Source organism: Argentina silus (assembly GCF_951799395.1).
Source record: "Argentina silus genome assembly, chromosome: 12".
Lineage (NCBI taxonomy): Eukaryota > Metazoa > Chordata > Actinopteri > Argentiniformes > Argentinidae > Argentina > Argentina silus.
In genome coordinates, this window is record NC_139666.1 from 12270222 (window position 1) to 12292093 (window position 21872).

At 44.4% G+C, this 21872-nt stretch overlaps 1 protein-coding gene across 6 annotated transcripts in view; it reads right to left on the bottom strand.

The window, feature by feature from the left end:
* The window catches only part of LOC310813402 (dedicator of cytokinesis protein 9), a 74271-nt gene that overhangs the window by 22293 nt on the left and 30106 nt on the right, over positions 1-21872 (bottom strand). For 4 of the 6 annotated variants that reach the window (XM_083682378.1, XM_083682376.1, XM_083682377.1 and 1 more), the window contains exons 2-11: positions 17080-17196; positions 12475-12564; positions 10707-10789; positions 9853-9922; positions 6880-6975; positions 6450-6584; positions 2942-3116; positions 1672-1724; positions 851-925; positions 616-756 (exon numbers count right to left, since the gene is read on the bottom strand). In XM_083682378.1, the coding sequence (XP_083538504.1) occupies positions 616-756; positions 851-925; positions 1672-1724; positions 2942-3116; positions 6450-6584; positions 6880-6975; positions 9853-9922; positions 10707-10789; positions 12475-12564; positions 17080-17196 (1035 nt within the window). Of the gene's footprint in view, positions 1-615; positions 757-850; positions 926-1671; positions 1725-2941; positions 3117-6449; positions 6585-6879; positions 6976-9852; positions 9923-10706; positions 10790-12474; positions 12565-17079; positions 17197-21595; positions 21839-21872 lie in introns of those variants that run through there. The other 2 variants (XM_083682379.1, XM_083682375.1) reach the window with 1 other exon arrangement.

The following is a 21872-nucleotide window of genomic DNA, read 5'->3' on the forward strand; positions in this document are numbered from 1 at the left end:
CTCTTTGTTGATGTAGTAAACAAACATTCTTAGTTAATAAACCAACATTCACAGTGGGAGAATGAGCTACTTCTCTATATCTCTATGCAGATCATAACTGTAATGCACTTTGAATTAAAAAGTGTTTCTACTGTCATACACTGCTGAGCTGAAATGACAATGTAATTCTGCCTAGTGCCTGTTCCTGTCAGGTCTCTTCTGTATCTCAGTGTGTGTGTGTGTGTGTGTGTGTGTGTGTGTGTGTGTGTGTGTATCTGTCAGCTCTGTGTATCTGTGAGCAGGGCTATGTTCCCTCTCTAATGGACAGACTGCTGAGAGCGACAGCAGGAAACCAGTCACCATTAGACAGATCCTTCCCCATCACTGTAGCTCTGGGCTGGTTACTATGCCAACACCAGTCCTCCCTCTCCACAAAGACAAACAGTAGGGATGACATACACCAGAAATGTCCCTCCTCCCTCCACCCCCTCTCTTTATAAGTTAACCCATTCATTGTTGCAGAAGCTCTACTTTAGTATTATACAGTTCTTCACTGTACTGCAAAAAATGTGTGTGAATGTGTGTGAATGTAAAATGTACTCTTATTCATGGAGAACCAAAGGAGATGAGACTTACATTTGTTGTTGGTCCCTCCTCATTCTCCGCCACACAGCTTTGCAAGTTGAAAGACAGGTCATTACAATTTACCAAGATGCGCTTGCCAAACTTCTCTTCAAACTGTTTTATATCCGGCTCAATTCCTGAGAAGTCGAGTTTCTAAAGAGACAAAAAGAGAGGAGCTTAGGGTTTTTCATCATCATTTGTAACAGGGGGTTGTCCAGACACTCAGTGGAGCACTGTATTTACTAACCTGGGTGTCAGGGTCCAAGGTGAACAGCTTCAATCTGGTCTCATTCCTCATTTTAGATTCAATATCGCGAGCACTCTAAAGACAATAAAACATTAATTTTTATATACAGCCAAACCACAACCTTTCTCAACCAGCACAATTCCCTGAGAAAAGGGTATTCAGTTTGACCTGCTTTTATCATTTGGACTACAATATTCTCTTCATTTCTGTCCATCTGAAATTGAAATTTACATGTGCTGATCAGGAGAGAGCAGACTCAATGGTTAAGTCAGGTGGTGCCACCACAGCAGCGCCTGTCAGGCAGTTTGTCAGACTTCTGGTCTGCTAACTGTTACCGTCAGTTTCCATGCACACATGGATTATCTATAGGCCTCTCCTCAGGGCTACCATATGGACATGTGCACCTTAGAGCCAGTCAGATGTCCACTTCAGAGCCCAAGCTGTTACTGGAGACACAGCCTATGAAGTCTGCACAAACACTCAGTGGTTCAGCAAATGACCATGGGAAATCTCATACTGTAGCTTTCTGAGAAATAAAACAGATTTTGGTTCTCCTCCTGCTTCAGTTGCCTTTTTGGAGCCAGGAGCTGCCTTAAATGAGTGTATGTCTCATTCGACATGGTTATAAACGGAGGTGTATATCTAAACACAACCAATGAGTTAAAATAAGCTAATCAAACCCATGTGTGTGGTGGGGGCTGCTCTCACTGCTCACTACCCCCCATGGTGAAGTGATTTCATGGTGCAACTACACTCTGTCTCACATGAACAGGGGCTGAGTCCTCACGCTTGGGCAGCCCATTTGTGAAAACAGGACCTACCTGAAAGCTGTCCATACTCCCAGAGGAAGAGTCTGCCTTTCCCAGATCGTCATCTAGGCAGAAAAAAAGAGTACCCATTGGTAACCAGCCAAAATAAGGTTAAACAAATCCAGTTTTATAGATTATCGTCATACCACACCTCTCCTTAATCACTCACTAACACTTAAGTACAGTAAACAGTGATTAAACTGTCATGAGATCAGTCAGGGCCCGAGAACCAGACCAGGCCCTGATGTTGTGCTCCCAGATCCCAGACCAGAGGCCTTAGAGCGGGGTTGTTTTCCCCCTGCAGAGAGCGTGATTAATAAAAGCTGGGGGGGTTAGTGAGATTAGCGGGGCTCTTTGTGCCGACGCACTCAGGCTCCTTCCTCCTGGCACAGGCCTCAGAACAGACAGGAGGTGAGTATTAAAAGCCTGGGTGGTCTGGTCCACTCCCTTTCTGCACCACACCACAGACTGGGACTCGGAGAGAACTGTCTGGAGGAGACGGGGGGGGGGGGGGGGGGGGGGGGGGTGCAGTATGGTACGTACGGGGAATGGGCAGCGATGTCACTGCCCATTGTCTGTTGTACATTTATAACACTGTTATAACACTGCCATCTCTGTCTCCATCATCTAGCTCCAGGATGTTTTAGTGTCACTCTGACACAGCTACTATCCATTACCTTTGTATGCTATCTATATATCATCAATTGTGATTCTTCACATGGGACAACACTTCTGTACATGAGTGTTCTGTACATAAGTGTTCTGTACTAAGTGGTATGAAAGGATGTAAGCCAAAGACATGTCTCCTCTATGGCAGATTCTAGTCTGCAGAACAAGCCTATTTACACATTCCTCTCCCTGAGAAGCAGACTAGTGTACTTAGGTGAACCCTGGCTGTTTTCTTTGTATTACTGACACTATGAGAAGCACATTTTCCCTGTACAAAGGCTTTGTTGAGAAAAAAGGTAGATGATGTTTTAACAGGATTCACACGGAAATATAATTCCCTTCCCTGTCTCTGCTCTTACCTCAGATCCCATGAACTCACTCACTGAGAGCGAGCACATGCACGCTCACACCACACCACACACACACACACACACACACAGACACACACACACACACCACACATACACACACACACACACACACACACACACACACACACACACACACACACACACACACACACACACACACACACACACACACACACACACACACACACACACACACACACACACACACACACACACACACACACACACACACACACACACACCATCATGTATGTCCCCATTCCTCTTCTCCTGCATGGCGATCTCAAAGCTGCTGTGGAGGATCTTGTTGAGGGTGTTGGTCCAGTCCTCCATCTCACCCTCACTGTCTGCAGCCAGCAGGTACGTGCTCTTGTCCTGCATCTTCAGCTCAAAAGCAAACCTCCGAACCTTGTTGTTCTATAAACACAGGACACAGAGGAGGAAAGGGGGCTCAGTGACAACATCATTGTTTTAGGCAATGCTGAATTTCAGTGAGGGAGTTAGAAATAGCAACACAGTTTTATTAGAGAGCTACAGTCTACTACAATAATAGAACCACATTGTCAAGAGGAAAACACTGGAGAACAGTTGCTAACAAACGAGAAATTCCTGTACGTGAAAAATACTGTGAGTGCGTGTCAGTCAAGTATGGGTGTTTTCTTACAGTTGCAAAACAATGTCTAACTATGAATATAGCAGGTCCAAACAAAATGTTCCAATCCACCATCCAAAGTTAACATCCAAAAGTCACCAAGTTACCAGAAGGCAGCAGCTGCTTAGTTTTATGATTCGTTTTATGGCACTTTGAAGAGAGCCTAACTCTAGCTCTCGAAACAACATCTATCCTCTCCCTCATTGGAAATTGCAAATTTTTTATTTGCCATGACATGAGATTTTATGAATACTACCACAACAGACTGGCATATTTCAAGTGTCCCGAAGGGTAAGAAAACAGATGGAACCAGTAAAACTGGTATGTGTCCATATTTTGACAACGATAATATCACTGTCCATATTTCCTATATTTGTGAAAGCTTCAAAAAGTCTTTCTTTGACTTAGAAAGATGTGGAAGGGGAAGAAACAGACATAGCTGACTATAAGTCTGCCATAAGCCAGAGAGCATACAGACGTCAGAGCAGGGTGCGAGACAGAGAGAAAGTACTTCCATATGCGTATCAAAGAGCCCACCATTGCCAGGAGTGGAGCTGAGGTCTTATAAAGGGACTGAGGCTGCTGAGTGGAGTCAGCAGCTCTGGGACGAAGCTGTGGACTTGACTTATGACCCCCCCCCCCCAATCAGAGTGATGTAACTGTCTCAGGTGTCGCATGTCTCTAAAACACATAATCCACCTCCCAGCAATAGCGACTCAATCTGCCTCCATAACCAAAACACTCCAGTTACGCCTCTGGGCTTTGATGGTTATAAAGTTAACTAAAAGATCCAGGTTCCAGTAATTCCACTGTTGTGTAAACAACCTCCTCACAACATTGCCAGAACATTTCTCTATAAATCATTAACTGAGTTAGCCATGAGTGGGAGTCCAATAAAAGACCACATAACACTGGGCAATGCTTCAGTCACCATGCTTATTATTACAGTAAGGCCAAAAGGGAGGGAATGGGAGGGAGGGTCATATTCTCTATGCCAGCAGAGTACACAGAAGATATGGGGGTGTTTGGGACAGGAAACACAGAGGACTCATCATCAACAGACCAATAATCAGGCTCCGACAGAGGGGAGGACTTGAACGAGTTCTCCAAATATAACTCAATAACAACAGCAGATCCTGGATGAGAGTGCTGTGCTTTAAGATATAGGTAAATAACCACTATACTGGACTGGGCCACATCTCTCTCAATTATGAGTCCTTAAAGTCGGACTGAAATTGTTTTTGTTCAATGCTTTTGTTATGTCAGAGTAACAACAACTTAGCACAAACTCACGTTTCGAAGTTGATTTAAGTTTAAGTCAGCTTTAATTCATTTATAGATTTTCCTCTACTCAGACTGCATCAGGATTGACTAGGCGTGTTTCTTTGGTGGTTGACTGACAGCCCATCTAGCCAATCAATGTTACAGCTGGTTGCTAGCGAGTACCAGAGTGGTATATTAGATACTAATAGGCGCTATTTAGTGATTTCACTCCGACGTTAACTCCCCCCTTAAGCTATTAGGCCCCTAACTGTGCAAATTAGTTAAATATGCTCGGCTGATGTTTAGTGCACAAATCCTTGGTAACCCAACTCCATACATTACGCAGACGAAGAGTGGGAGGGAGAGATGTTGGACACTACCTCCGTTTCTCTCATCATGGAAAGTCTGAGCAAGGGGAGGGAGGGGTTATGATCAGGGTTAAAGGTAACGGCTGGAGACGTTTCTCTGGAGAGGGAGAGAAAACAAAAAGGGTTTCCCAGGACACCAGACCTCTGATCACACAAAGGAGGTCCTCTTTAGGAGAGAACCAGCAGCTGGCTGGCCACAGGGATGTCAGGTGGAACGCCTCAATGTGTGTGTGTGTGTGTGTGTGTGTGTGTGTGTGTGTGTGTGTGTGTGTGTGTGTGTGTGTGTGTGTGTGTGCGCGTGCGTGCATGTGTAAGTGTGGTGAGTGAGTGTTGGCTTTATGAAAGAGTAGGGCGAAGCGTGCTGAAGCAGCCTGAGGCATCAGTATGACGTCACTCCATATGCCAATGATTGCAGAGTTAATCAACTACAGATCCACTCCAAACAGTTGTTGTGGTTTAGAATTAGAAGCACATTATCTTGCCAAATAGTGGATCACCTCAGCAGAATGTACCACAGGCCAGTGTAGTGTGGAGGGAAGAGAAGTGACAACTGAAAGGAGGGACATTCATCAACATTACTATCACCCAAACACAGCTCACCAAAATAAAATAAAAATGGTGCTGACTTTAGAGCCATGATCACAAGAAGAAGGGTCCCTCCCTCTCTGTGGAGACTTGAGATGGGGAATCTGGTACAGTATGTTTCCCATCTGAGTGGACAGAAGCAGGAGGTGGATTGTTATCTTATGGCTCCTCAAATGGAGTGTGTCAGACAGCTGGGGCGTAGGGGGTGAGTTGTTCAATGAGAGCTCTGGAAGGGCCAGGGTCAGCATACATGCTCCAGGGAGATTCACCACCAGGTCCCCTCCAGACCAAGCTACACAGACCCTTACCTCCACCGCCCCCGCACTCACAGGGGACCCTCCCTCTCCTATGGCCCCATAAAGCCCACTCATCCATTTCACTCCATTTGATCTGATTCATGTCAGCTGAATGCTTGGTCAGGAAAAACAGGACCTTTCCTTCCATTTGTGTAAAAGACAGATAATGATGCTTCCAGTCCGTCTTGGGAGACATTTGTCTGCTAGCATGTGGTATTGATTGCTAGCCTGCAGTAAAGTGCATGGATATATGACATCTGCATTCACCTTGTTTCAGCAGCTGAGAGTCAGCAGTAAAGGATGACCTTGGAGAGGGGGGGAGCGGAAGACAGGGCTCAGGTTTCAGCCCTGTAGGAGCTTGATGAATGGGGAAGGGTCCCAGTGTTACAGGGAGAAACATTTCAACACTGATCCCCTGTTGCTAGCTTTAACTTATGCTCAAGTTTATCTATGAAAATGAACACATAAGAAATTGTATTTCAAGGTTTTTGGAACTCGATGTGGACTCAGCTTATCCCATAGAATGTTAGTGTGTTTATCGAAGCCAAATCACTTGGGGTCAATTGGGGTACATCAGATAGTTTACCTGAACAACACCCATACAGGAGTCCAGGAATATGGTTCCTTTGGGTTCTTTGGAGATCTTCTCATCCTTGTAGAAGTTCAGGTTGTAGGAGCCATCGCCCAGCTGGGTTAGGTGGAAATACCTCCTCTTGAAAGACTGGAAAAATCAGAGAAAAAACACCAAAGAAACACATTTCTATTACTAGAGACTAAGAAGCACGATTTTGGCACAGAAAATTACAACATCATGGATAGGAAGTCACCGCCTTCAACATAATGAAAATCAGTTCCTCTGACTTTGGGTCTTGACAGAGACCTACATCCTTCTGTCACTGGAGACACAACACTGTCCACATTTAATTAATGACTACTCATCATCACTACACATCTGGCACACAAGATAATCACTGTTCATAGAAATGGGTGTCATCATCATTGTTTGAATCACTCACCCTCATGGTGACACTGATGGCACTGTTCATGTTACCCTTATACAGCCAGCCATGTTTGGTAATGCCTCCTTTCTGGGAACCTAGGGAGGCTGTGTCCTGGAAGTGGTAGAGGCATGAGATCAGACACATTCAAGATGACAGCTTGTACACTGCACCACATTAAAATATTGCTGTACCAACTCTCTGCCAAAACCTAGCAAAATTTTGCATTCACTAGAAGCCCTTGATCTTGTGGGTAAGATATCTTGGAAAAAAAACTGTAATATCTTGAAAAAAAACTGCAATATAAACACTACCGTCCTGAGAAGATGAGAGAAACCTCAGTTGGATGTAGGTCTGTCTAGGACTCCAAACAAGCAGCCAGTACATTCAACAAACTAGAACCATGAACTCAAATAAATCTTCTTCTCTTCTTCCCCGAGTCATAACCATATCATCTCAGAGGTCTCTCAGTTGTCAGGTAAATACCATGAAACCACGTAATTCATTGGCAAGTAACATGCATTAGCACGCATGGCTACCATTTCTATCCCATGAGGGCTTCCAGAGGCATAATGATCTGTACAAATAAATCAATTAGGAGGGTAGTGAGGGAAAAGGAGATGAGGCAACAGCCCTGTTTTCTGTCAGGTCCTCATGATGAGAACACATGTCCAGAGTGTTAAAGCTGCTTCTCTTCGACAGACTACAGTGGTACACTATTGACCTGGACAGTTTTTAAAAAAAAAAATCAACAATAATTAATGGGTTTTCAAGACAGCATTGTCTGAGCTGATTTCTATTCCCTCTCTTTCATATAATAAAATAGCTGTAAAAGTGTTGGCAGAGGGCAGAATATTTTCAGGATATCGTCGACTCATCTGAAAAGGGTCTGGAAACGCTCAGGGCTGCTTCCACTCATCATCCTCTAGCTAACAGACGCCAGCCCCCTGAGAATCAGACAAATTATGTGTGTTTGCATTTAGTGAACCCCAAAGCTCCTCAAAATGTTGCCAGGCAACATCGATATCGACCAGATACTAAGCTGTTGTATCAATAAACCAAAGGTGCAATAGAGAGCACAATCATTTCATAATCAATGATGCATTTGATCATACATGTGATAGAGTTGGTCATAATAGCTGCCCTAGTGTGTGCTTTTGTCTTTGAATACCTGGACAGACATGGGTGTGGAGAGAATTCATTTGGGGGATTTCAGGAGAAATTGTTCACTTCCTCAGCTATCATCTGGCCAGATCAGTCTCACTTCCCTGGTAAGCGGGCTCTTTAGCTAGGATGCTCTTGGCTGCCAGAGGATATTCTTACACATCCATGTGGAACAGAGGTGAAGGGTGAGGTGGGGGAGAGGTGAGGTGAAGGAGAGGTGAGAGTGATTTGGGAGAAAGGTGAGAGGTGAGTTTGGGTGGGGTCTTGTCATCAGGCCCTCTGAATGAAAGCCCCTCCTTCCCCTGTCAGATCTAATAATCACTGTGATGCTGAGCAGCTCAGGCCCTGACCTCTGGTGATCTGACCGACTGGGCTGAATAATGCCTTTACCTTAATCACAGTGCTATAGCAGAGCATGCATTGAGAGAGGTCACTCAAGTCATTGTACTTTTGCTATTGATCCTTTAACTATGGAGTGCCTGCAGGGGTCATTGCTGTATCACTGGCAAATTAGTAAATAATGCGACAGATGCAAATAAATGTCAACATGAGTGATAATGATCCAAGTAGTTTCGAAGATAGATAAAAGGATCACACCAGTATCTATCAACAGCCTCAAACTGCCTGTGTCACGCTCTGGAGAGCTCAGTCACTTTGAGTTTCACTGAGCCAGAGTCTCCCCCCAGGGTTGGGTTTAGGACAGGTGACCCCATAGCCTCCCTGGGGTGAGGCCCCACAAGCCATTCCAAGACCAACAGACCTAAGGATTATACAGTTGTATAATCAGGCACTCTCAAAATTAAACAAATGAGAATGCAAAGCCCTGAAATAAGAGGGAGCCAAAGATTGGACTGTGAGAAGTCTGGTGCCTTGCACACTTCTGTATGAGAAACAGAGGAGAGAAGAACCCAAGGCCTTTTTGAGAGCCAGGCCAACCTGCTCACCCCGAGATACGGACACATGTTCCGATTGTTCATGCCACAGAAAACGACCAATGCATGACACGGAGGGGAGGAAGTGCATCATCAGGTTCGCAGACAAAGGAGGTTGGCTTAACCCGAACGTTGCTGACTCAAAGCGCGCTTGGGACACTACATTTTATTTTTTATTTTTATTTTTAAAATTTGACTTACCCTAACCTTAACCACTCGAAGTTAATGCCTAGTACTGCCTAACCGCCATGCAATTCGTAATTCACATGGTCAAACATACGTAAACATTGGTCGTATTTTGTGGCATGAACAATCGGAACACGCGTCCCTATCGGCATGAGATCAGGCTGATCAGCCAGCTAACAAAGTCCTGTTGCTAATTGCACTTTATACTTTGCATTAAAATGAGCCATTTAGACAAAACAATGCTTTGATCTCCTGCCAGAAACATTTAAGTGGAACTGGAACAGGAAAGCCAAATCAGTTCCTAGTCTGAATTAATCACTGAAACTTTATACAGTATGGTGCTTGTGAGCTCAGAAGCGGTGTTCTTGGAAAGGGAGGGTCCTTGTAGAAAATGAATCCCGTCATCTGATACCTCCGTCATTCTGGCAGTGAGGAGAGCCTGCTCGACTGTGAGTGGATCATGGAAACCTTGTTAATTATTCTATCTATGTGGAGGATTATTTGTTCCGCGCCTCTGAGGTATTTACAGTAAAGTCATAGACAGAGTCAACTGAGGGAAAATTAAGATGGTTTGTGATGGGGCAGGTGAGAGTTCAGAAGAAAAGCTATTCTATTATATGCTTCTAGGAGCAAGTAATAATGGTTAGACTGAAAGGTTGGTTATTTGTAACATTCCATGATACTGTAGGATATTTAAAAGCTCACGTACCTCATCTTTGTCAACATCTTCATCCACCTCAAAAACATGGACGGCCAGTTTATCTGGTCGGGACACTTTGCTGTAAAACACAAGGACAGATAATGCCATTCACTGAGCCTTTTGTTGACCAACAACAAACATGATTTAGTGTATCTATCCTTTGAATGGCTGGCTATGAATTGATCTCAAGAATAAAACACAATGTGCTGAACATGGACTATTGTTATTGGAGGCTTTAACTCATGTAGACAAGAGAAACATTGCGAAATGTGTGTCCTGCCAAAGATTCCATATTTTATTGTTTCCATTTCCATGAACTCTACACAGTGACAAAAGGGATACTGACATCAATAGCAATTATCAAGGTCACATAAGCTTTGTTTGTAGGTCTAAATTCCACCACAGCGACAACCATATTCCTCCGGAGAGAAGTTGGAACTGACGACACAGCCTTCTAACTGTGGGGGTGGTTTCCACACTGACTACATCCTCAGGAATAGCCTGAGAGTGTGGCTTGAAGAGGAAGGAGTCTATTGTTATTGTGGGTTAGAACATACAACCTGCATTTCCCTATAATGCACTCATGCCAACATCTCCTCAACAATCAGCAAAAGGTGATTGAAGTTACTGACAACATTCTGACATTGACACTGGAAAAAGAGTGTGTGTGTGTGCTTGTGTGTGTGTGTGTGTGTGTGTGTGTGTGTGTGTGTGTGTGTGTGTGTGTGTGTGTGTGTGTGTGTGTGTGTGTGTGTGTGTATGTGTTTTGGTTTGAGAGGGTAGTGTAGCTGTTCTAATTTGCCCAGGAGGAACTTATGACAACATTAGTGCTGTCAAGACACCATTCTCAATAACAAGCTTACTTTGGAAGCTGCCGAAAATCTCCAGAGTAGTCCTCATACTTGTAATTAACAACATGCCAATCCGAGTTGTAGGTCTTGATGCACTGTGAAAAAAGGAGACAAAGAATTTGTAAATGTGGGATCTAATACCTTTCAACATCTATTCTAAAGGGGGATGAAAGCAGAAACAACCACATACAACAACGTTTTGGTTCTATATTCTGGGGCAATGAACTTCATTTCTTAACGCATCGTTAATGTTTCCTGAAACAGCCCTTCATTCTGGGAATCCTTTGCTCCCTATCCAATCAGATTAGCGTTTCTGCAGGAAGAGGAAGAGGGATCAAGGGGGGAAGCTCATCTTTGAGCGGATAGTTGGCAGACACTAAAGACACAGGATTTGGAATTAAAGAGCAAATAGCACTCAGAGTTAATAGTTCTAAAGGTGAGAAACCAACATGTTACATGAATGGAATGGTATGGTTAACGGAATGGTAAGCTGAATATTGACATAAATGTTATGTCTGGACACTTTAGTTTGATTTGAGGGGCCTGCCAGTCCTGTAGTGAGGAATGCCACCGACCAGGCAAAAGCTGCTTTCACTGTCTGTGGCTGTGATAGAGGAGGCCAGTTTAAGGCGTGTGTGTGACACTTCACCCCAGGATTACAGGACCAAGTAGGCGTTTGAGCAGCGCAGCAGTCCAAACTGGGAGGGAAGGACTTCTCTATCTCTTTGTCTCTGGGAGACATCTGTTCATTGTTAAAGCTTTGAGTGAAATGAGCAACAGAATGTTACTCATACAGAGAGGCGTGCAGTTTACTAGAAATGATTTGACAGGGGAGTCCTCCTGCAATCTGATCAGAAGAGTAATGGAAAACAGAGAGGCTCTAGATGGGTTGTACTGCAGCTGTCCTGGTGATGCAATATTGCACTTGACCAAAAGGAAGAATTTCTTTCAAGGCTTAAGACAGGACTCCCTAATACAGTGAACTTTGATCTGAGAGATGAACAGAGTTAGCAGCCAGTTGTCTGTTGCTTACAGAAACATAGTTGTACACTGAGTGAGTGATTGTTCCCGTTAAATGTCCATTCAGGACAGTAAAACCATTGTGCAGCTAAGGAGTACTTTTTGTGAAAGATAAGATGTCTGACTATGTACGGACAGACTGTTGCCAACTGTTGCCAAGTCAATGTCTGATCCATTCTAAGACCACTGAGATGCAGAAGACATTAACAAGGCTTGGTACAGGCAGGCACCACTGTAAACAGAGGTGTGATTAGGCATACCAGACATTTGAGAAGAACCATCCATATGCTTTGGAAGTTTATCAGTTCTAAGTCTCCTGGCTGGAATAGATGTTATTGAAGTAAATGTCCAGTAATGAGGCATAATTTCTCAGCTTGCCTTTACTGAACAATAAAACACCATTGTGTCACAAAATATGTGCTAGGTGAAAAGGAAACTCAGTTTGGCTGGACATTCTATAACCGATGGGGAAATCTTCAGAGACCTCAAGTGTGTGTGTGTGTGTGTGTGTGTGTTTGCGGTCCAGTGTGTTTCTACTGATCTGGTGTGGACTGCCACATACAGTTCATCAATGCCAAGTCAGTTGCTGGTCGAGAACTAATTTGAAACTCTGTATTACTGTACCTTGTTAAAGTGGCTGCACGGTATACTAGCTAGGAATAGCACATCTCAATGCCAACAACTAACTTTCAATAAAACCACTGCATTCGCAGGACAAAGGTTAGGTTTTTACAGGATTATTGCACTAGTGGGATCTTACCTCTTGGACAAACAGACTCTGAGCGTCCTTCTCTGCATTCTCAGGCACTGTGGGGTAGAGAGTTCTTCCTTGGCGTCTCAAAGTTGAAATCTATGCATTGAAAAGAATCGCATCTTAGTGAATCAGTACAAATACAGGCCCAGGCAGCATTTGGAAAAAATCATTGATGGATGCTTTGAAAATTAAACTTTCTACAACAACACAAAACACGGTACAAATATGAATCATGATAGATGAAGACAGAAAACGGAAAGAGAGGTACATCTGAAATGTTTCAATCATGACACAAAACAGACTTTGAGTCATGTTCTCAGTCCTACAGTATGTGGGCCCAGCTGGTCATGATTTCACCGAGTGCTCATCCAAATATTATTCCATGCTAGAGAATGGTCTCAGGTCTGTGGGGGGGGGTCAAAGGGCAGCGTGTGAGGGAGGCTGAAGGCAGGACGCTCCTCCACATTGTTGAGCTCCAGGACCCATAGACGGACAGACACACCCTGGGCCTGGCCCTCAGCCACTGACTACAGTACAGCACAATACAGGGGGCTCCCAGGGGAGCTGGACTCAGTGTCTCAACACCTCTAATGCCTTCCTGCTGTTCGTGCTAATGACCACTTCCTTCACTCTGCAGCCTGGTGGGCACATACCAATGTGATGTAACACAGACAGATAAGATACACCTACTGGACCAATGCATATCAACTTTAAACCACCGGAATCAACACCAAGAAACAACAAGACAGTAGTCTTAATCAGTATGTCAATCTTCGTCTTTCGACAATCTTTCCCTTTCACTTGGCATCTCATTCACCCCTGAAAATGCACCAAAATGACTTTAATAATGTCTTGATGATGACAGTATGTGGAAAGATTTATAAAAAACAAATATTGTTTAAACTCCCCTTAGTTGTTCTTCCTTCTTCAAATATGTTCAGCCCAGATACGAGTGCACTGTAGCCTAGTTTTCAGCTCCCTGGTGAGGCCTGTTTGATATATCTCACTTAAACTGAGATTCCTGATAACAACAGTTAGAGGAAGCATTTTGTCACCCTCTCTTCTCCAGCATTCTACCCCATGGAGATTCCCTTTGCGGAAACAAACTTTAAAGTACAGGAAACAGAAAATAAACATCACCACAGAGGACACAGCAGATTCAATTTACCCCACATGAGTGATGGAGAAACAAACTACAGCAAAAGCACAACCAAACAATAACAAACCTCAAATTCCCCACTTGACTCATATCCTTTTAAAGCTGAAGTCAAAAGTAAACATGATGAGGTACCTGACTTACAGTAAAGCATATTTTAAGATTAGGGCAATGGTACAAAAGTGAGGTAAGCAGTTCAAGACCGTAATAAATCCCAAGTGCTTTTCCTGTGCAACCTAACCAATAGCTCTGCTATAGTCATTATCTCTACACGTTCACAGACACATATAAGCAGGATTTTTCCAGCAGGGCCTGGCAAGCAGCACTCCAATTAAACTTGAATTGAGTCACAGACTGTGAAATGAGACACAAAACTACAATGAGGTCGTGAGAAGCTTAATTTTCTAACTCTGAATGCACAAAACACAGGAAGAGAATTGAAAATATGAAAATGACTGTTCACATATCACCACCAAGCATCACCTCTACATCAAAAATGATACAATATAAAGTGCCATGAAAAAATAGGAGATGATTCTCTTGAAAAATTACTCCCTAGGTGTCACTGGGACCCATTCCATAGGCTTGGTCATCTGGGTTAAGTGCTCCATTCAGGAGATTAAAACTAATGGTAATGTACAGGGTTCCAGGTAACAGTCAGGCCGTCCTAAAATAATGAATGGGGGTGAATGCTGTCGGTAGGGAAGTGTTTCGTTCAAACATTGTAGCTGATCTATAGACACACAGTAGAGTTCTATTGATAATCAATACAGTGAGATTGTGATAAGGTTGAGGTCAGGAGGACCTCCCGCTGAGCACGGCCTTTTCCCTGCCTGGTGTTAACTCATTCTTAACACTCTGCCAGTGGTGAATACAATGCAGAGTGGAGCTCCTATTTGTAAACCTGAGGTTCCCCCTTTCCTCTTCCCCAGGCCCAGGTTTCCTGCTGGGAGATGGTAATCTCTGTAATCTAAGCAGCAGAAACAAACAGGCGTGTAGGCCAGAGGGAGCCAGGAAGTGGGCAGCAGGAAACACTGGGAATATGATTGGGATACAGCTGCATTCAGCAAGGAGCTGCTGGCATTCCATATCCCTCATAAGACCCTGGCCATCCTGGGGTCAGTCACTGATGATAAATAACCTAAGCCTACTACAGACAGGAATCTTCCATATGTATTCCGGATATTACCATTACATTTCTTATCTTATATTTCCTCCTGTCCTCATAGAATCCAGTTATCAAAAACATACGTAGTGCTTTATTAAAACCATCCTGTGATGCTGAAATCGGTCCAATAGGAAGAGGAATCATGTCTGGACATACCTGGGATTGAAATGCAGTGACAGCTCTTACTGAGCTGCAGGCTTTATGGCCAGTGGACATAAGTTAAAGCAGGGAGGGGTGGAGGGGAGGGGTGGGGAGGGGAGGGGAGGGGGGAGGGTAGTGGAGGGAAGGTCCCTCTCCCAGTAATCCCAGACAAATTCCCTGAGAAGACAACAGGAGAAACCAGTGCTTGGCTCTCCTAAAGGCGAGCGCTCGCTGATCAAATCCAGATGGAGATAATGTAAACACTGTCTCCCAATTTATTTTCCTAAACAGTTAAGTCCCTGTTCTTTGAGATATAATTTGATAACAACCTCCAATGAGAAGCATGGGGGAGAGGGGGTGTGTGTGTGTGTGTGTGTGTGTGTGTGTGTGTGTGTGTGTGTGTGTGTGTGTGTGTGTGTGTGTGTGTGTGAGTGTGAGTGTGTGTGCGAGCGCATGTGTGTGTACGTGCACGCTTGCGCACACATGTGTGTGTGGTTACAGGAGGTAGAAACAGTTCCTAAGCTGAGGCTCTGCCAACAATAGGATTTACACACCAGCCTGGAAACAGCCCACAGACAGACCCAGGCAGTGTGGTCAGATGTGCTCTGCTAACCCTAGATTTATAGGGTACCATCACTACACACTCATCAGTGCCAGCATGTAAAACAACTCCAGATACAGTTTACCCCCAGTATCCCTCCCACCCCTCACACTGTGAGTGTCCACAATCCAAAGGTCCTGACACACAAACGGATACAACAGATTGTCTTAAGAAGAGCTCGAGATTTATTGAGGACGAAACAGATGTTGGGCTCATTCATAGTAGTGTCTTCAACGTTCACCTGTCGCTCCTTTCACAACGAGCCGTTTGTACGCGGTACTGGTATGTCATGGACAGAGAGAGTTACACTGAGGCACCATGAGAGAACAAGAGACATGGTCAAGGCTGCCTGGCTGTAACTGTGCGGAGCACTCCAGCTGTCTGGCCTTCACGAACACACCCGGCCCTCAGCCCCAGCCCCAATCCCCTGCCCTACCCTCTGTTTACACTGCTCTCATTCACTCTCTTTTCCAACTCTCTGCAAACTGTATAAGAGATTATGGACTGTTTTCACGGTGTGTAGGATTGATTGGAAAGCACAGAGCGCAAAATGAGTACAGGTGCACTGTGCAAATAGGAATTTGAGTAGGGTATTGAAAGGACGTGAGAATTGAAATATATTGTACAGTAATATCACTATGAGATAATTTGTTTTATTCAAACTTTTGGATAGCTTTAGGGTCCACAAGAAAGTGCCAGTATTGTTCTTTCCTGGTTTTTACAGCCATGAGGCAGAGACCAGTTAAAATGTTTAATAAATCTAGGAAATATAACGCTTCTGTAAAATGCTTATTCTCCAACAGGAAAGATGTAAAAGTCATTATGACTTGTGGAACAAAGGAAGCTCTCAATAGAAGGAGACCAAAAAACAGTAAAATACTGTATCTATTCTATAAAATCTCTGTTGGACCGTGAGACACTGAGGAAGGATCAGGTTTGGAGGATATACGTCTCATTCTTGCCACTGTTAAGAACATCTTCCTAAGTGTTCTCACTTCCTGAAGCGCCGGTGCCAGGCCAGAATCCCATCTCATAGTTTCCACCCTGGTCGTCACACACGCACAATACTGATGGAAAGTCTGAGTGAGTGTGTCCTGCTGAATGGGGCTGGAGATAACCCTTACTCTGTCACAACACAGGAGGCAGAATGAGCCAATAAAACAGATGGCCCCTGACCCTCGCCTCTACAGTATTGAGGGATATAAACACGAGGAAAGCCTCAGTGGATGACCTCGCCCTACACTCACAACGTGGGCCTGAGAGGCGCCTGAGAGGTGCAGGGAAATAGTATGAAATCAAAATAAATACAACAGTGAAAACATGCAAGTGGGAGATGGAATAATGGTGTTTTGAACAGATAACACTAATGAGAACGTTTTACATGCTAAGCTAGTGTGGAGAATGTATTTATCTAGATCTCATGATGAAATCCTCCCTTCAGTTAATGTCAATAAGATATTTTCATCCTAACCTCTACAGTTACTTGGATTATTCTCAAAATTTTACTCAAATGGTTTATGGCCCTGGCCCTAGTTGGTCACTCACCTGGAAGTCCTCCAGGGGGAACTGCAGCATGTCCCTGAGGACATCACTGAGGATCTGGGTCTTCCTCTGGACCAGAACATTCTCATAGTCCAATGGCTCGATCACCTTCGGCTTCACCTGGGGAACACACAACACATGGCCTGTTAATAATACATGGATTACAAAAACACAAATGACACAGCATACATGTTATCCTGACGTGGAAGGTATATTAAGAGATACAAATCAAGATGATGGTCACAGCACAGTATGCATTCAAGTCAAGCTAAGTTGCCATATCTGTCTGAATATATACAGACAGTATAATTCTCTTTCCAGGAGGATTTGATAATCACCAAGGAGACTATTCAAAGCATCCTTTCAAAAGTGAATAAGAGGGGCTCTCAAGAGCAGAGTGGTGACAGCTCACATTTGAGGCAACTGTGTCAAACCAAAAGGGCACTAAAAGTGGAAACTGTTTTGCTTGTGGAAAGTGAAGGCGTCACTGAGCTGGAGTAGAGGATGGGGGGGAATCTGAGGTAAGTGATACCAGTGGAACACTCTCCTGGGCTCAACTGGCTGACTTGACAGAGCACAGCATCCCAATGCACTGCAGATGGAATAACAAAACTTCACCATTCCAGACAAGGATTTCATTACAAGGCAAAGATTAAGCATGTCCTATCATTTGAGGTTTTGGTCTTGTGTTGACCAAAGGACTGATATGGAAGAGGTGCCATTTATAACTTTGCATTAGGGAGGACATTGTTTCAAAGCTGACATACACCATTGGAAATAGCTGATTCACACTGAGAGACAGAGGGCGCAAGAGACAGAGAGGTAGAGACATTATTGTAAATTGAGCTGAGAGAAGAGGTTACTACTGAGGCCTGTGCTCAGTGCTCACACATGCTATATGTTAGATACACCATGACAGCCTATGAGGGCTGCAGCCGCCCACAGAGAATACATCCGCTTCAGAGAAGGGAGGATCATTATGACCTAATCTCACTGACAGCTAGCACACATCTCGGTGCAGTCGCTGAAGAGTGGTGTACTACTACTACCACTAACTAAACACTATACCTAATTTACACAAAATGCAGTGATATCCAATGACAACGTTCATTAAATCTCACCTTCTGTAAAAAACATATTTTTTTTAAAAATGGAGAGTTACACTAGTAGTAACACCTGAACATCATATAATCTACTTTCTGGTTATTTTGAAAGCCATCCTGCTCTGTGCTGCATTGTTATTCATATCAACATAATGTCCTACAAGTCACAGATAAGAATGAGGATTTAATTCCTGAGCTAATCTGTAGCCTTTTCGTGTCACGGAGCGTATTCTGCTTGTACAGATTGTATCACACCAGGCAGCTGATTTCCATAAGATACATCAACCGTGCTGCAGGGCAGATGAGAACATCCGTTAGTGACAATGTTGATGTCTATTTCACCTAACGAATCTATAGGAGCAGAGGTTTTGCTATGATGATGTTGTATTCATGGTATATCATGGTTTATGATACATATTTCAAAATCTGTAGCGGCCCTAGAGTTACAGCTCTAGTTCTATGCTTGGGATAGCTGACATATGCTCTCGACAGTTCCAGAAGATACTACCGTGGCTACAGAGCTAAAGTAAGTGTGAGTTCATGTGCCATGAAAGATAGTGAAGTGTGAAGTGAAGAGTGTGGCCAGGTCTGAGGGTTGAGCTACAGTACAGTTTGCACGTTGCCTCCACATCTGGGACTGATAATACTAGTATGATCTCAGAGGGAGAGTCTTGGAAAATAACCCATTTAAATATGTGTTGCTAGAGGCCATGCTAATAACACAGCACCTAACAGTGTTGACTGGAGTGGTCTTTGTTCTTGTCCCTGACACTGTCCTGGGGACAAGTACCCGGCACTGACGAAGGTGCCATCCTCTCTGTTGTGAGCCTGAAGCTACGGCAGACATTCTTCAGAGGAGACAAGGCTTTTCCACGCATGAACACACGCAGTCCAAGCATACCCGCCTGCAGGTAGCATCATAGCGATGTGGAATTATTAGCCGCCAGAGGATGAGTGCACACGCCCACGCCCACGCACGCACGCACGCACGCACGCACGCACGCACGCACGCTCACACACACACACACACACACACACACACACACACACACACACACACACACACACACACACACACACACACACACACACACACACACACACACACACACACACACACACACACACACACACACACACACACACACAGCTCATATGTCTGGACTGTTATCTCCCAGCAGTCTTTAATCATCTTACCTGACTCACCTGGACCGTCTGTCTGCCCGTGTGCAGAGCGTGTCTCTGTCATCCTTCCCTTTGTCTGTGTGTGTGTGTGTGTGTGTGTGTGTGAGAGTGTGTGTGTGTGAGTGTGTGTGTGTGAGTGTGTGTGTGTGAGTGTGTTCATCCTCTGGTGGCTGATAACTCCACATCGCTAAGATGACAGAGCAGGATGGCTGGTGTGTGTGGGGCCCCACTGCTAAACACAGATTACTTGTCATAGAGGCAGCATAAGCCCTTCATAACATCATAAACACAGAGCTCCCTGAACACAGGGATTAACCTGCTCATGTCCTGGCTTATACCATTGACGATAAAAACAAACTTGGTAAATCTTCATTGAATGAGCCACATATGTTTACATGAGTTCACTATCAGCCAGAGTTCACTAACCCTAACCCTAACGCTAACCCTAACCCTGGGAGCCAATAGAAACCTTATCAGAAACCTGGGACTTTTCCAAACACCCTCTGGACACACCTGGAAGTCAGGTGATAGGTGACAGGTTTTACAACAGTCTGAGTCAATCATCAGCCTTCACAGCTAGACAACACACTACCCACTGTGAAAAACAATGGACAATACAGTGCTTTCAGAGAGTTGAGGAACAATGGATTATTTCACCACTCCATCCACACCACTCTTCCCATATCATTTCAAAACCCCCCAAAATCCTCATTACACTCAGTGGCTATAATACTTCAGAAAACCGGAAGTTAAATAACGACAGTATATTACCCTAATACCACACCTCTGACTGTTGAAGAATTCCTGAGCCCACTCCCTCCCTCGTGACTAGAATCTTGCCTATTGTCATCCTGCTTCCTCCCATCGTCTACATCAGCATTGAGGGTTTCCATATTCCTACAGTATGTTGATGACCAGACCAGACCAGGCCAGACCAGGCCAGACCAGGCCAACCACAGCATAAACACTGGACAATAAAATGTCTATTCACTGACGGGAGCTCAGTCATTCTGTCAGCCCACAGCTTTGACTGCACTCCGGCGTCCTGCCACACTAACGGCCCTGATCCTCTTCCTCTCATACTGCACACAACTCACTGTATTTGGCCTTGGAGATAATAGCACACATGCTCATAACTCTTCAAGATCGGTTGAAAAACACCTGTTGGGTCCTACAATGACGGGTAGTGAGCCTCAGTGACATTGCAGGGTGACTATCCCTTGTTCTAAGCAAGTGTGTCTGGCAAGAATCAACCGAGTCCACTCTCAATATTACATGACATTGGTATTACAGGACAGTTTGGTGACCAAGGCCTTACTGTACTTCATTATACAGAAATACAATATGGCCATTTGCATCATCTCCAACATCTGGATGAGCAGCTGGATAACCAACCCACCAAACCCTAAAACGTTAAAACTAGCTGCTTTAGTAGCAGAGCTTTTAAGTACAACTCTATTCCACTTTGACAGCTGTGTTTCCACAGGGCATTGGCTCCCCCATCCCTCCCATCTATGCACCTCTCACTACAACTTCTTCAGACTGAAACAATGGGGCTCAGTGACGCCTGAACGTTACGATACATTTGGTTATTCAAATTTGTTCAATACACAGTTCAGTGTAATCCAGGAGCCTCCTCTAGACTAGTCACAACAAGGTGACACATTCAACCTGTCATTGAGAATGACTTTTGAGCTGGGGAGGGGACTTTTACAAGACGGATCCAATAATTAAGTCTAAGGACCGCAGTACAGCGCTCCCTCCTCCTGTCCATGTAGCTGTGTTTAGCACCAGCCAAGTCCACGGTTCCTCTCCACTGGTGCAACAAAGCACTTTTGAAATGCGAGCCTGCACCATTGTGTGGAATAATTGAGATCTGATAAAAGCGCAGTGGATTTTCAGACAAGCTGTGGAGCTGCGTAGCGAGGAGAGGAAAGGCCAACTCAGAGCTTTCAGGCACCTGCTTTACCACAGTTCTGCTACAACGAGACCACAATAAAGAATCTTAACAGAGAGCTACAGTACACAGATTTTCAACCATGTCCATAGAACTGACGAGCTTTGATGAAGTAACACAACCGTTTCTGCTCCTACCTTGAAGTCTAAAAGTAAAACCCTACACATATTCATTGTGTAAAAATACATGAATCATAGTTACATTATTGTTGTTTGTCTCACTTGTTTTGTCTCACTAAACTGCATAACCTAAGCTAAGCTCATTCATGACTTACCACCACCTGTGGCACTGCCTCCACCTCCGCCTCTGCTCCAGCCAAGCTCTTGTACTGCTGGGGAGACTCGATCACCAGCTCCTTCTTAGGAACTTTGGTAGCCCTTCCTTGCATTGTCAACAGCTGTGCCCAGAAATCTCCTCACTAGATCCCAAAGAGTAGCAGACAGCCAGCATGTCCAATGGAGAAAAGCCTTATGCAGGGTAAAGTCAGGGAAGTTCTCCACAGCCCCTTTCTCTTCACACACACTCAACTCCTCTCTCTCTCTCTGACTGCT